The 15574-nt window shown below is 47.9% G+C and overlaps 1 protein-coding gene across 12 annotated transcripts in view; it reads left to right on the top strand.

The window, feature by feature from the left end:
- CELF2 (CUGBP Elav-like family member 2) overlaps positions 1–15574 on the top strand; it is a 797242-nt gene that overhangs the window by 737753 nt on the left and 43915 nt on the right. For all 12 annotated transcript variants that reach the window (XM_027593429.2, XM_027593422.2, XM_027593424.2 and 9 more), the window contains 2 exons: positions 2740–2898; positions 6443–6506. In XM_027593429.2, coding sequence (XP_027449230.1) covers positions 2740–2898; positions 6443–6506 — 223 coding nt within the window. The remainder of the gene's footprint in view (positions 1–2739; positions 2899–6442; positions 6507–15574) is intronic.

Genomic DNA, 15574 nt, shown 5'->3' with positions numbered 1-15574 from the left:
CTTTCAGTGCAATGCATTTTTAAGACACTCACACCCCCCTACCTGAAGGCAAGCTCAGGTGAAAATCGGCCACAATAGGAGATAATTAGCAGGATTTGAAATACCTAGGGATGCAGTCTTGTACGACATGCAGTCACATCTTGATGCTGTGTTTGTCCCCACTTTCTCTCCGGCTGCTCCATTATTGGGGATCAGTCTAAATCCCAGCTACCTTTCAGTTTGGAGATAAAAATGAAAGTACAGTTAGGGAAGAAAAAAAAAGTTTTCACCTGTATTTATTATCTTCCATACATGTGTTTCATTCTTAATCCTTTTTATTTCCTGTAATTTAGTGATTTGTACCTTAGATGATTTTTTTAACCTAAATTCTTTCAGCTCTAACCCCAGTTCCTCCATCAGTGCCCCCCCTGAGTAAAGCTGCAGAGGATGCTGGTCTGTGTTCTCCTGTGTTCCTACAGGGAGAGAGCTCAGGAACGTAGTGCAGACCTGGGTATGAGCCAGAACCAAAGAAGAATAGGCTCAGAATGAAAAGAATTTGCTATAAGAGAATTGCTATAGAAATTGCTATAGAGATCTCTATTATTAAAAAAATCAAATTTGGTGCACTTGTTTTTAAAATCTGGACACCCATGCTCAGACAGAGGGGCCCTCAGACACTGAAATTTCTTGTTGAATTTAAAAAATACTGACATTTAAATGGAAGACTGTATATAGTATGCCAATCACATTCTAGTTGTACAACCGAAGTTTGTTGGATTTTTTTTTTTAACTAATTTTGTTATTTTCAGGACTCTGGCTCACATCTTTAACCAAGATGTATTATCTAAGAAATTTGAATTCAAAATGATTTGAATGTTAAAGTTTAAAAGAACATGTTCTTTAAAATAATTTTTATATTGTACCTTCTATTTTTCAACTTTCCTCCAATCTACGCCCATCCCGTTTTTCCTTTTTCTGGTTTAAACAAGCTATTTTGGGCCTAATTTTTTGCTTCTTTATCTCTTTTTTCCTTTTTTTTTTTTTTTTTTTGGTATTTAAGGAAGAAAAAAATACTAAATGTACTCTTAGGAGGAGATGCTGTGATTTGTTATGGAACAAATTTGATACAACAGTAACGACCCTTTCCATACAAAACCCTCCCTCTCTATAATTTCCATCTTCAGAGTATTTTGCTCTCTTTAAAGCAACGAAGAGAAGAAAAATGAAGTATAGATTTTTTAAGTGGTGGAAATATTATTTTCATGCGGTTGACTGACATTTAACATTCTGTCCTGTGGCCGTGGCTATGAGCTGAAGACCAGTACGCTGGAAGTTCAAACTGAAACAGCCACCTCGATTTTCTCATATTTTTTTTTATTTTGGGTAATAACGGACACGGTAGCCTCACATATTCACAGCTCCATCCCCAGTAACTACCCAAGGTGATAAAACACAAAACACACGCAGGTTTGTTTTCTAGGAGAAAGAAAAATGACCCGAAGGTAAGGGAAAGAGAGAGAGAGCGAGCTCATTTAAGTAGGAATATAAAATTTCTGAGAGGAGAGAGAGGTCTATTATCATGCTGAGTTTCAATGAAAGGTTTTTTTTTTTTAATCACCTAGGTAGAATGACTTCTTTTTACCTCAGCAAAATTTAACGGCTTTAATGGTGATGAGGTGTGTAGGCAAGCCGTAGGAAGAAAGAGAAGGGTAGGGAGGGAGGAGCCTATGTCTCTGCTGAGTGTTGACTGAGTGAAGAATGTTCCAGAGGGGCTCAGGGAGGGAAGTCTTCATGCTGGAGGTGCAGGCCCTTATTTTCCCTAATGATTTTATCCATCTCAGACATGAATTCGTCCTATTTTATAACATTTGGCCATGCACTCACTCACTGCCCTTACTCACTGCCTTTTAAAGGGAATGAAAACTGAAAAGAAGCACCTAGAATGGTGAGATCCGTTGACGAGAGAAGCCAAGTAGACACCTCCTGCCATTTCAGAGACAGCTCCTTTCACTAGAATATGCTTCCGAGCCTGGTGGCTTGCAGGGGCCCTGAGCAGAGTGGACAGAGTAGGTCCATCAGAGAAGGAAGAGAGACCTCTCTGAAAACACGGACAGTTACCCTGGGCCATGCCTGTGTTCTCGGAACCTGTCCCGCCCTCATCCGCGTTCCTAAAACAAAACCCTCGTCTCCCTATCTGCAGTGCTGGGTCGGGAGGACTCCCGCATTCCAAAGTTCAAAAATGCAGCACTGACAATTGGGAAGAGTGAAAAAATAAATACATGAACGAGGGACGTTTTCCTTCCCATCGAAGCTTCTCTCCTCCTCTGTCCCCTGCTCACGTGCGGAAACAGGCAGACACACAGACAAGTCTATCTTGCAGACAAGCGCACCAGGAAGCCCAATTAAAGAACGATGATAAGGTCTCTTGTCTCTGAGGAGGTCCTGGAAAGGTTGGAGGAAGACATGCGAAGAGAGGAGGAGAGGCAGTTTAATAACCAGAGCAAGAAAGCAAATGGCTTCACCGACCACCAGATCCCCAGAGAAACCAGTGACAGTGTCTGGAAGTTTCTCTTGATGGTACTGGTCAGAGAAGAAGAAGGAGTATCAGACCGTTAAAAAAAAAAAAAAAAAAACCCGTTCAGACGGTTCCGTGTGCTCCGAGATAGTTGAGATGAGAGAGCTAGCCCCAGGGCTGAGTGTCATGAGAGGATTCAGCCAGGCGGTAACCCCCTCTTCACTTTCCGCTGTGTCTGACCACAGGGCTGCTCCTCACCCATCGTAGTGAAGTTCGCGGATACTCAGAAGGACAAGGAGCAACGTCGCCTCCAGCAGCAGCTGGCACAGCAGATGCAGCAGCTCAACACTGCCACCTGGGGGAACCTGACGGGCCTGGGCGGACTCACCCCGCAGTACCTGGCGGTAAGTGCGGGACCCGCCAGCGCGTGGGCGCCGAGAGGGCAGAGGGGGGCCGTCCCCGCTGTGCCTCCCGAAACCGCCTCACCCCCCCCCACCAAGTTCTCGAAAGAATTCCATGTGGGGGCATTTTGAATCTCAGGAAATTATTGAAATCAGCGTTGATGCAGAAAATTTTTCCAAGGTAACCTGAGCAGCATGAGGACATGACTCATTTCATTCTGGCCAGATGAAGGCTGAGCCGAGTCCCACGAGGCTAAATTGCTAACCGGTGTGTTTCAGAGACCTCATAACATCTTGCATGAGAAGGGACGTAGCACGCTTGACAGTGATTCGGCAACCCCGAGGCAGGTGTGGCCCCAGAGGTTAGCACTTCCCATGGAGGTTTCCCCGCGAAGCCCCATGGGCCCCTCCACTCGGTGGTCCGGGCCCTTCCCTGCAGAACCGCGCTGACAAAATCAGACGTTTCTCCCATCTATTCGGAACCCAAAAATGAGATCCTATTGCAGGGCAAATAAACCCAGTTCTTTCAACCATTCCTTTACATTACATTGTTTTAAACTTTCATGTTCCTGTTATTCCTTGTGCTACCCTACCCCATCTCCGTCGATGTCTTTAGTAAAATCCAGTGACCAGAATGTAAGTCAGTTCCCCTGGTAAAATTTAAACAGTGCACAGGGCAGTGACCCCTAGTGTGGACTTTAAAATATCTTTGCGTGGCCTGAGAGGGGTCCTCGTGCTAACCATGTCACTCACGCGTGAGGCGGAAGGCAGCTAACACGGGTCCAGCTTTTTATTTATTTTTACATGAACCACTGCTAAATCCTGGTGGTCTACCCCATTTCTCTGCTTTGGCACCTACAGGCTGGACTTCACATTGATTACTATAGTTTCATATCACAAGTTTGGGCCTGGTGTCCTAGCCTCTCGGGGTGTGCCCGTGTGTACGAGCGTGCATGCGTGTGTGTTCTCTCCTAATTCTGTCACCTGACATTTTAACTGTCCCTCTGGGACTGCGGGATCCGTTAGGCTTACTCTGTAGCAGAGCCTGCGCAGTTTGTCCTCCCTCTGACCTTGAACAGTAAGAAGAGCCTGCCCGTATAGGGGAGGAAAGAGGCTCCGAGAGGTTACGCAACTGCACCAAGACCGAGCCACTAGCCGTCTGTCGAGCGGGATTTCAGCCCTCTGCTCTGGCTCATTTTCTTCCCTTTACCCACCCGGGCCCGTGCCCAGTGGGGTTTGGCTGTACTACCTACTCGGTACACATTTGCTTCATGAAGGAGGCACCCGCTTCTCCCATCTTCAGCTGAGCCTTTAATAAAGACATTGACTGACTCTACCGTCACCTTATAGCCATTTCTCAGTCATATCCACAAAGACATCATGAGCGATTTCGTCAGAGGTCCTGCTAAAAATCTGTATTTGCTTTGCCATAGCGTTTTCTTGGTCTCTCAGTCTAAGATTTTGTGAAACAAGAAATGAGTCTAGCTTAACAGTCAGTTGTTTTTCCCAAACTTGTGCTTTTCAGTTTTTCACAAGCCATCTGTTTATGGATATCAGAATTGGGATCAGAGATTGATGTCAGGCTCACCTTTTCATAATTTCTAAGAATCCAGCTTCCTGCTCCATCGTTTCTAAAAACCGAGACACCTGCTCCTGTCCCCAGTTTTCTGGCACCTCTCCCGTGGCTCACAGAGGACAAAAATCTCTGGCACATGTTTCTTTGACTGCATCTGCAAATTATTTCTGTGCCCTGGATAAAGAATTCAGAGTTCAACTCAACCTCGTTTATAAAAACATATTTTTCTATGATCTTAATCATGTTTGCTCCTACCGTGGGCTCAGATTCTTTCTCGGCCATATTTGTTCTGCCCCTTTCAGTTGGAAGCCCATTTCTTTGGAAGAGCCTTTAAGGCATTCCCTACTTGTGGGTTGAGGGGTAGATTCTGACTCCAGCCCACCAGAGAATGGTTATCAGTGGATAGAGTCCTGGGTAATAGTTTAAGGACACTGCACGTATTTCCAGATACCTCATTAGGTAGTATTAATTCCTCAAAAGAGCTGCAAAGCTAATTTAATTTTACTTCGCTTTAATTTTTAAGCATACATAGTAGGAGAGGGAGTAAGGGCTTGTAACCACAAGAGAATGGGAAACCCACGACGTCAAACCAAAGGAAGGGATTTCTCTCTGTCGGAATGGTTAATCCCTAGCTTCTCCTTTTTCCTCACTGTTCCTCGTGTGCGTGTCTGAGTCTGTGTGTAATACCTCGGCAGTGCATTTCAGCGAGTCAGGAGGGATGAGTAAACATCACATTCTTCTGGTACCAGTCACTTAATCCCCATAATATCATTGTAACTGAGACTCAGGTTGAATCAGCCACTGAGATTCCATTCCACTTCATGCTTTTAAGTCAGTGGATAGATGCCCATTTCTGAGTCCTGTCCAAGTTGTAGACTTTGCTTGGTATTGAACTGAAAAAAAAACCTACCCTTGCCCAGAGGAATGACTCTCCATGTGGTTCTGCAGTGCTCCAACTAAATTCTGAAAGCTATTTTAAAAAATCACAAATGGGTCTTGTTTCTCCTAAGCACATAGTCTCATAACATTTCTCAATAATAACTTTGGTGAATCTGTGCCTTTTTGGTACCTGTGTACGTTTGTGCATAGGAGATAACTATGTGCTCCTACATCCAGACGAAGCCTGCATTGATCTACCTTATCAAAAAGAGGGTATCAGTAAACCTAGGTTAACAGTATAGCACCTAAGTTAACCTATCATTCAGCTGAATTCAGCACTTTACAACAGTAACCACTTGCTTTACCTTGTGGTACCCACTGATTTGGGGGGTAAGATGTGGTTTTGAAAGCGCCAGGGAAAAATGCAGAGACAGGGGCGTTAACCTTTTTTTTTTTTAAAAGATGCTGACATACCTGTAACGCAGTGTCATTGTACATCACACCAGATACTTCTAAATCCTGACAAATTGTATGTTCCCCTCTGCCAGTGAAGACCAGCTTCCGATGGGTGACCGTTGTCTTGGTCTGTGGTCACAGGCATACCTGTGTGGCTGTGTGCATAGGTATGTGTGTGTCTGTAGTTACCGTAGTGATGTCTCCGTTGGCCCAAGAGTCCATGAATCCAGGTGCTTCCCGTGGAGGATGAAGGCCGCTGAGCCGTTGGACCGAGGGGTGGGCCTTAATTGACAGAGCTGAGCTGTGGTAACCGCTAGGCTACAGAGGGCCCGCGTGAGTCACGCCGCGTTGGTTTCAATAGGTGTAACGCCTGGTTGTTAAAAAGACTAAATTGATTCTTTTAAGGCAGCAGTGTTACTGAGTTTTCCTGGTGTCTGTGTTTCTTAATAGAGATTAGACATTAATATGGATTTACAGCCCCAACTGTGGGAACCTTTGGCCCATGAATAGGAAGCAGCAAGCGACTGTATAAATGTACAGGAAGCTGGACGCCCCTCCCCCCCCACCCCTGGTTCGGAAGCTGCCTGGTCCTGTCTCCACTTTGGTCTGACAGTCCGCTTTTCCCTCCCTTTGCAGCTTCTGCAGCAAGCCACCTCCTCCAGCAACCTGGGTGCGTTCAGTGGCATTCAGCAGATGGCTGGTAAGTCATGACACATGCCTTTGCTTTGGACCGTGCTGTTGTCTGAATTTGGGTGGCTTCAGAGGGCCAAGAAAACAAGCAAGAAAAGCGAAGAACAGAGAGCAACGAGCAGCCGTGTTCGCCTTCGGACTCGGGTGTTACAGTTAGAGTCCGCTGCTGGGGGGCTGCTTTCCCACCTCGGGCTTCTCGAACTGTGGGAGCCGGAGGGGCTGCGAAGCCCTCCATCATATCCTCCAGAGTTGTCTGCTGGTTTTGTTTTTTAATGGGATTGATTGCTGGGGAATTTCCAATAAGATTCCTTCTATCCAGGGCAGCCAAAATGATTGACGTCCTTCTAAAATTTTAATAAGAAGCAGTCAATAAATATTCTGACCTCCATAATGAAAGCCAAGATTGCAGGCCTATCTTTGATACAGTTTGCGGTCCCCTGATAACCATAGACAATTAACAGGGTGCCTTTTTTTTTTTTTTTTTTTACTTTGGTACCCCAGTTGACAGAAGTATACATCAGAAGCTTTTATGTGCAAGTATGATCTTTGTTCTCGAGAAAATCAAAGTAGGGCTGGATTTGAAATCTGGCTTATAAAGGATTTCTTTGTATAATGAGCTATGCCAGTAGTCACTGAGGTACAGTGATTAGTGAAAGGTCACTCCTACGGTGTCCCCTTCCAAGCTCCGACCCTAACTTCCATGGGGCCAGGGAAGGCGGCCCGCACAATCCATCAGAACACAGGTGCTGTTCACCTGCCGTGAGGAACAGCAAGGACACTTTTCCCTCGTTGGATTCCAGAAAGATGGAGGGGAGAGGGCAAGGAGAAGAACAGATTTTTGGCACATTAGAATCAAGCACCATTTGTTTTTAATGAAGGACACCCTGACTCAATGAAATGAAACCTGACGGTACAGAATAGAAGCCAGATTTTTTTTTTCCTGTCACTATGAAAACTCCTTTTTTCTCTTTTTTTTTTTTTCTAAAAAAGTATCCTTGGTTTTGTTTGTTTGTTTCACTTTGAATGGATCTGGAAGGACTTTGTCCTCACATGTGTTCTGTGATCCTCAGCCCAGCCTTCCCCTACAGCCCTACAGGCTAAGGGGAACCTGTCGTCTGACAGAATATACTGGCCTACAGTTAAAAAAAAAAAAAAAAAAATGCAGAATTATTCACTGGGCTTTAAATCTCCTGACACTGCCAGTGTGTTTTATTGTAATACTGCTTTTGGTGTACTAGGGAAAAAATAAATGTTAAAATGGTAAGTAGTTCAATCTTTCAGCAGCATCTTTATGAATACATTTTGGGAAGCTGGCCTTGGAGCCTAAGGATCACCCGGAATGGTGAATTTTTAGTTCTGCGAAAGGAACTGGAGAGACAACAGTAAAATATCCAGGGAGTTCTCTGTGTTTTAAAGAGAAAACCTCCAGATGGCTAGCTCTACAATAAATGTGAAGATTTGTCGTATTTTCAGCCAGTGCAAGATTTATTTTTCCTTCTAATGGTATGGACCCACCCAGATCCAAAATTAGGGTCTTTCCTTAGAGGAAGCCTCCGGCTATCCCACTCTGACAGTTGAATTATGCAGAGAAGGTCACTGGGTCCTGAGGCAACTGCCAAGCGCATCTTCCTGGGTGGACAGAGCGCCCTGTCATTTTTCATTAGACCGTGGTCTCCTCTGCGTTGCCAGCCACAGGTCAGGATGTTAGCATTTACATGCTCTGCATGCTCATTTAGAAACTAAGGCTATCCGGGAGTCACCTTAGAAGGTGCATGGAGCAGATGGCGAATTTAAAGGCATTCCGTAAATGCTCTGGGCCATCCAAAACACCCCGTTCTTGAGAACCTTCAACATCTAAAATTCAGCACACTAAGTCTGCACAGGCTGTGAAATCAAATGCTGAGCAGTCCATTATCTACCCTCACCTTGAACGTTTAGATCAAGGACGTCGATGTCAGGGCTCCATCTGCTTGGCGATTGCCAGAAAGGTGGTTTCTTCATTCATAGGGAAAATCAAGTTTCATCTTCCTATTTGAAACACTGGTTTGGAATAAATATATATATATATATATGTATATGTATTTTTTTTTTTTGCCAGTAAAATCAAGTTATATGGCCTCCTGCTCTTTCATCCTCTCCCAAAGTTGGACTTAACTTTTGTCTTTGCCAGTCATCCAGACCAGTATTATAAAGTGAACTGGTAATAGAAGTACCTCTCTGAAGGAGGCTTCCCTGGGGCATCCGGGTGGCTCAGTCAGTTGAGCATCTGACTCTTGATTTCATCTCAGGTCATGATCTCAGGGTCATGAGATTGAGCCCCACGCTGGGCTCCGTGCTCAGTGCAGGATCTGCTTGAGAGTCTTTCTAGCCCTCTGCCCCTCCCCCACTACCCCCCCACTCGCTCTCGCGATCTCTCCCTCTTTCTCTCTTAAAATAAATGAATCTTTAAAAAATAAGGAGTCTTCCCTGACACCCCACATAATACGGGAGGGGTGCCCTAAAGCCCTTCCTTCCTTCCTTTCCTCAAACACTCTCAAGCCAAGAGGAACTCAGCCTGGCCCTGCTGAGAGGTGCTACTGACTATTTTGGAGTGGATGGGTGAATACGTTTATAAATCGACAAATGCAAATTGATATTTTGGATATATTCCCAGGGAAGTTTAAGTTCAACGCCCTGTTTTTATCAATTGAGCAATTTGACTTTAGCCTTACCTTCTAAGCCAAGGAAACATTATATAAACTTAATGACAGTATCTTCACGATTGAGTTGTCGAGGATTTGGCAATAGTTGGTACACTCAAACATGTGACCAAGCGCATGGTCCATAACATCCGGTAGACACGATAGGACGAAATCCAAGAGGCCACTTATCCCAAATCCCACCTGAGGTTAAAATGCTTGTTGAGGGGCTGAGATTGTGGCACAGTTCAAATGGGCACCTACATGATTCAAATGCAGTTTTTACGTCTTATGGCGCCATAAAATAAATTCCGCTTGTAAAGTTCAAGCAGTCCGGCTTGGAACACTGTCACCAAAGAGAGAGAAACATCATTTCAGAAACCAGCAATAATTTTTTGTGAACAGCTCTCAAAATACAACAGTCTATCCTTCAGGAGATTGAAGTTTATCACTGAAGTCTGAAATGTCTCATTCGAATGAGTAAAACACTTTCTGTTTGAGCAGAAAATAAAGCCAAAAAAAGAAAAAAATTTTTGATGACAAGTCATGAAGTATTTGTCTCAATAAAATGGAAGGAGGCATCAACTATACTTGTTTCCCCAAAATAATTTACCATTTCCCTTTCAAACTAAAAATAACTTCACCTGTGCTTCGTGATTTTATAGAAGGGAACCTTTACTGAATATAGAACTTAAGAGCAGAAACTAGATCAGGCTCAAATCTTTAGAAGCTGAATGCTTTCACGTATACTTTCTACGCATCCTTAAAGTTGATTGATTTTATTTTCCCTCTTAAAACCTCTAAGAAAAACTTGTCCATTTCTCACTCAACTGTGATATTTGTCCCATGAATTTCTGAAATCTCAGAAACTTTGGGCTAAGAGTCTGGATTTTTTTTTTTCCCTAAAGAAGAAGGAATTAGGGAAAAGTGACTTTTCGGTCATCAGTTTCTCTTCTAACCGCGTTCCTCTAGCACGGCGCTAGATAGATAAGCAGGGGTCCTAGTTCACAATTTTGTTTTTAACAGCGCTCCTTGAAATCATCACGCAGTTTATCCTCACAGCGCGCCAAGGACAAAACCTGCACTTCGTTACTCCACTGCCGTTGAAAAAACTGAAGTAGAAAAGCGTTAAATAATCACGCTGTGAGACCACAGCAGCGGGCAAGGGCACAGGATGGACCAAGATACAAAGATCCCAGGGAGCACAAGCGTCCCGCTTCACAGGTGGGGCAACCGAGGATTAGAAAGTCATTCACAAACGTGCCCCAAGTCACTGGGCCAGGAAGGGGCAGGTCCACATTTCAGGCACATCCGAACCCTGAGCTCCAGACTGTGCCAAAGCTATAAACCGGTGCTCCGTGTCTCAGCAAGTGCAGATATGTTCGCCCAAACACAGACTGCAGTGACCTTCCTCTGCAAACGGTTTCACGGGCCAAATAACAAATCCGAGCCATAGATCAGGGACGCAGAGAGTGCTCCAAAATGGTGCACAGAGAAGCAACACAGGAAAGCTGCCTCCCTCCATTCTGTAAGGCCTTGCACATGTGTTAAGAGTGGGCTGGGTTTTGTTAGGGAGGTTTTGGGTTGGTTCCCCCCCCCCCCCCCCCCCGCCCAGCATGCGGAGGCGTCATTTAAAGAAGTTAAAGATTTACAGAGCAACAAAGAAGAAGAGTTTATCTGTCAATTTACGGAGCTACGTGTTGTTGATAGACAGAACTGCTGCACTCCGCCGAGTCAGCAAAGCTGGTAGTAATTCTCTTCCGGAAAATCTGGCCTAAGTTTTAAAAGTAACAGGGAGAGCGTACAGCACAGTTCTTTGCTCAAAACAGCAAAGCTGCTCTCCCTTCCTCGGTGCGGGATCCTGTCTCTCCAGAAGGCCGCCCCAGCACGTCTGGGACAGGAGGACAAGATGGGGAGACCCTTGCAGAAGCCAGTGCGCGGGAGGGCTGAGGGTCTCCGCGCCTGGAGGCACCTGAGTCGCGAGGTGGGGGCTCTGGATTCACGAAGATCATCACCGGGCCTTCCTGGAGCGGAGCCTCCCACCCTCTCACTGCGAATGTGCTAATAGGCCTTATGAGAACATTCCATAACCACCCATCTGTCACTTTTTAACAGACCTGATTGGCAAGCACTTGTAACAACTGACATCTGTTCTCGCTTATTGATATGCAGATTTATGGTAATTGCTATGAACAATAAGACACAAAATTACCTAAGGTGAACATTAAATTAAATTTTCATGCCCTTCTCCTTATAAATAATTTTTTTAAATCTTAAATTTCAAGTAGGCATATTGCACATCTGTTTTGTACATCATTTCTTCGTCTGGAGAAGGATTTTTCTTTTCCCAAGTAATGAATGAAAAGTTGAATGCCTATATTTCCCAATTTTTTTTTTTTTTTTTTACCATCTTGGTCTTGGCACGCTGTAGGATTTCATAAAATGTATTTAAATGTTTTGTATTTCTAGTCACCCAGATTGTTGCCCCTGGTTTTTGTGACGCCCCTCGGAGCAGAGTGCTTGGTGAGGTTAAAAGCGGTTGCTTTTCTTGGGAGACCGCCTTTCCCCAGGCTTGGGGCCCAGCTCCCTGGCCAGGCCGCTCCGTCTGGCGCCCCCTCCAGATCGCCGTGCGGGGGTGACGGAGAGGGTGACCGGTGGGCAGATGACCCGGAGGGTCCATGAAGGGAGCTGAGCGAGGAAGGAACAGGGTGGCTCACACACCCCAAAGACACAAGAGAACGACAGGAAAGAACCGAAATGGGGATGCAGAGAGCCCCACCAGTGTTGGCCGGGCCCAGAGGAGGCCAGTGTGGTTGAGTGTGCAAATGCTTGACGTCGGAGAACCAGAGTTGCCACAGACGGTCCGGTGTGGTTGAAGAGGGAGAGGATCGAGGGCCTCACGTGCGTAGCTACGGGGCTGCTGTCCCTACCCGGGGCAGGCGGCTTTTCTGGAAGCAGCATGGGCCCCCAAGGCCCTTCCCTCAATAGGACCGATAGTATGTGTGATGTCCACACTGGCTGTGGGAGCACAGCAGGGGGCAGGAAGAGCCGAGCATCCGCCACCAGGCTCGTGTGCTGTTGGCAGGGAAGGGTCCAGATCCCTGTGCCCCAGGGGAACTTGTCGGGGGCTCGGCGTACCCCAGGACTGGCCCTGTGACCAGGGTGATGGGCCAGCAGCATTTAGAAGGCCCTCACCCCCCATGGGAGGCTGTTTTCCCGCAGGGACACACTAGAGGACCAGCCTTGGGCCTCCGTTGGCCCGGACAGAAGGCCACGCCGCAGGGAGTGGTAGCCTTGTTGCCCCGTGGCCAGCCCACAGTGAGCCCTGCAGAGGGGGCTGACCCGCTGCCTTAGGCTCCTGGGTCCCAGCTCAGTGTGCGTGCCCCTGGGGTTCAGCCTCAGCCTGGAAGTTCTGGGAGAGTCCCTGGCTCGTCTGGCTTCCCTGCACGGTCTTGTTTGTGCATCCGTCTTCAGAACAGGAGCTAGAGCTGTTTCTGTCCTCGGTTCCCTTCCTCTGCACAGTCCGTTCCGAGCCCAGGTTTCCTCGGAAGCCCCACTCCACCCCAGGCACAGCCGCTGCCCGAGCCCAGGCCTCCAGCTCGATGATTTTCTGCCAGGACTCATGCCCCTTGGTAGGTGGGAGCTGCTTCACCTCGAGGCTCTCTCACCAGGAACGTGGTGCCCATGCTACACACGCTTCTCACGTGATTTCAGCCCCCCGGCCTCCCCTTGGGGGACGGCGGTTAAGAACCCTGAGTAAAGCTGAGGACCGCGCAGGAGGGACACAGCCCTGCAACATGCTCGGTCCTCACCAGAAGGAGGTCACGGCCTATTTGTCCCCCGAGGAATCTGGAACCGGTGGATCTGTGATGTTGGGGATTCTGGTAATGGGTGGAAAAGGAAATCACATTAAGAAATTAAAGGATCGAGGGCGCCAGGGTGGCTCAGTTGGTTAGGCGACTGCCTTCGGCTCAGGTCATGATCCTGGAGTCCCGGGATCGAGTCCCATTTCGGGCTCCCTGCTCAGCAGGGAGTCTGCTTCTCCCTCTGACCCTCTTCCCTCTTGTGCTCTCTATCTCTCATTCTCTCTCTCTCAAATAAATAAAAATCTTTAAAAAAAAAAGAAATTAAAGGATCGATTCTGTGATTTAGAGAACCAGATGCAGGACACAGGTGTGGCCCGGTTCCTGGCTAACTCCGTTCTCAGCTCCCGCTGGAGACCACACACCTGGGCCTTGCTCCTGGGGACCCGAGCCCCGAACCAAGCAGGGAGCGCTGAGAAGGCTGCGCGTCAGATCCGGGGCGGCCGGCAAGCGGGACTGAGGCCTGGTGGTGCCGGGCTCGGCCGTCCCCCTGCAGCTTCCCCCTGTGCCCGCCGTCGGACGTGCGCTGGGCCGCGGTGGCCAGTGGGAAGACCTGGTTAACGTGGACTGCGAGTGCCCTGGGCACGTTTCCTTCGGAAGTCTTGTGCTCACCACCCCTTCTCTCCTGCACCCCATGCTCCCTAAATTTCAGGGTGCAGAATTGAGTGAAGTAAGTGGAGAGCAAGCGCCCTGAGGAAGAGGAGGGAAGAAGAGCCGCAGTGGAACCAGAAGGCCAGAAGGAGCACTCGGGGGGAGGCCTCGGTGGCAGGGAGAGGCCGGGCTCACTGTGAGAGGCTCTGCTTCCCCAGGGTTGGACCTCTCCGGGCTCTGTCTTCTCTGCCTGTGGTGTGGAGAGGGCCACGAGTGACTTGGTCCCACGGGTTTGTTACGAACACTAAGGAAGGGAGCGCGTGTGAAGCATGAGAAGCCTGCCTGGCACCTGCTCTACTTCTCAGCACCATGGGCGCCCCTGTCGAGGCATGGCCTCTAGGAAATCGTGGCTCTTAGTCGCTAACAGAGAAAGCTGTGCAGCCCAGGCCCTGGCCACACAGGACAGGGTGAAGGAAGGGACGCCTCTGCATCAAGAGAAGCAGAAATGTGGGGGGCCGGGGTTGGGAACTGGTTCCTCACTCCAGTTGCATTAACTGGAGAAAACAGGGTTGGTGGAAGTCTGCACTTTCCTTGCAGAGGTTAGCAGGATTCCACAAAAACTTGTGTCCTGCTTTGAAGCATCCCCAGGCCCTAAGTGGGTTTTGAAAAACAGGTGTTTGGCTTACCCCCTAAGCCAAGAAGGCTGGATGTCTCCTGGAAGAAGACAGAGTGTCGTTTTGAGCAAAATGAGGAGCCGTTTTGCAGCAAAAATATCAGGAGCTCTCTGCTGAGTAGAAGTGACCTGTGATTGAGCCAGGCTGGAGGAGCAGGGTCAGTGAGCCTAGCAGCTGTGCTCCCAGTCATGCTCAGGTGGAGGGCTCCACGCCCGTGGCTAGGGGCTTTCACAGGTATGTTGCTAGAACATTCTCTCACCCTTCCATCCACCACCACCCCCAACACGGAAGGAAGCCGTGATCTGGCCAGCCTCTCTAAAGCAGATTAAATTTTCTCAGTAGGCATGTATTAAGTACCTGGATTTGAGACATGAGAAGAAAATAAAATTAAGCGGATTACTTAACACTAGTATCTTTCTGTATAAAATTCCTCTGTGCAGGGAGAGAACTGTGCAGAGAGAATCACGGACAAAGACTGAATGTTCAGAGAGCCTTGGGTTGCGAAACAGAGGTGGGGAGGCGATGCGGGCACCACCCCCGAGCCCCCCCCCCAGGCCAGGCAGCCTCCCCGTGACAGGTGACACCCCCAGAGCTCAGCTGATCCCCCACCCTCGTGTTCTTGCAAAGTTTCACTTCTCTTTGCTGTTCTTTGCTTCATTTTCACTAGCCAGAGATCGATTCTGGTTAAAGGCGGTCCTTCTTTAAAACACGAAAATGCAAATACAGGCACTGTATTACAGATAAAAATAGACAGCATTGCTGTTTTTATTCCTTCCTTTTTTTATTCCTCAGATGTTTTGTGAGTTCCTATCATGGTCACATTTTCGGGTTCACATTTACAGTAGGTGTGGAGAGAGGACATCCATAAGAGTCGCTAACACGGGTGTTGACGCTGTGCCCATCACAGTGCTAAGCGGTTTGCGTTCTTCATCTCATTTAAGCTGCACCTGCCCTTGGGGGTGAGCAGCAGGGAATAGTGCCGCTCACTAAGCAGGAAACCAGAGGAAGCCATTCGCCCCAAGTTCCACAGCTGGTAAAGCAGCAGCACCAGGAAGCCACAGCAATTCAAGTTCAGAGCAGGAGCTTTTAACCTTCTCGGTGCCAGCAGTGGGCTTCCCTGGCGGCCCGTCCTGCAGCCACCCAGCCCCCGGCTCACGGTTTCCGGACAGCTGCGTGGCCAGGGCACACACAGAATCTTCCTCGTCTTTCCCAATGATCTCCACAGCCCTGGGAGGGGGCGGTCGGGGACGCATCCTGGGTGCGGACAGGCAG

The sequence above is a fragment of the Zalophus californianus genome, chromosome 9 (genome assembly GCF_009762305.2).
Source record: "Zalophus californianus isolate mZalCal1 chromosome 9, mZalCal1.pri.v2, whole genome shotgun sequence".
In the NCBI taxonomy this organism is placed as follows: domain Eukaryota; kingdom Metazoa; phylum Chordata; class Mammalia; order Carnivora; family Otariidae; genus Zalophus; species Zalophus californianus.
Note: the sequence above shows the minus strand (reverse complement) of the source record. Positions and strands in the feature narration are given on the sequence as shown.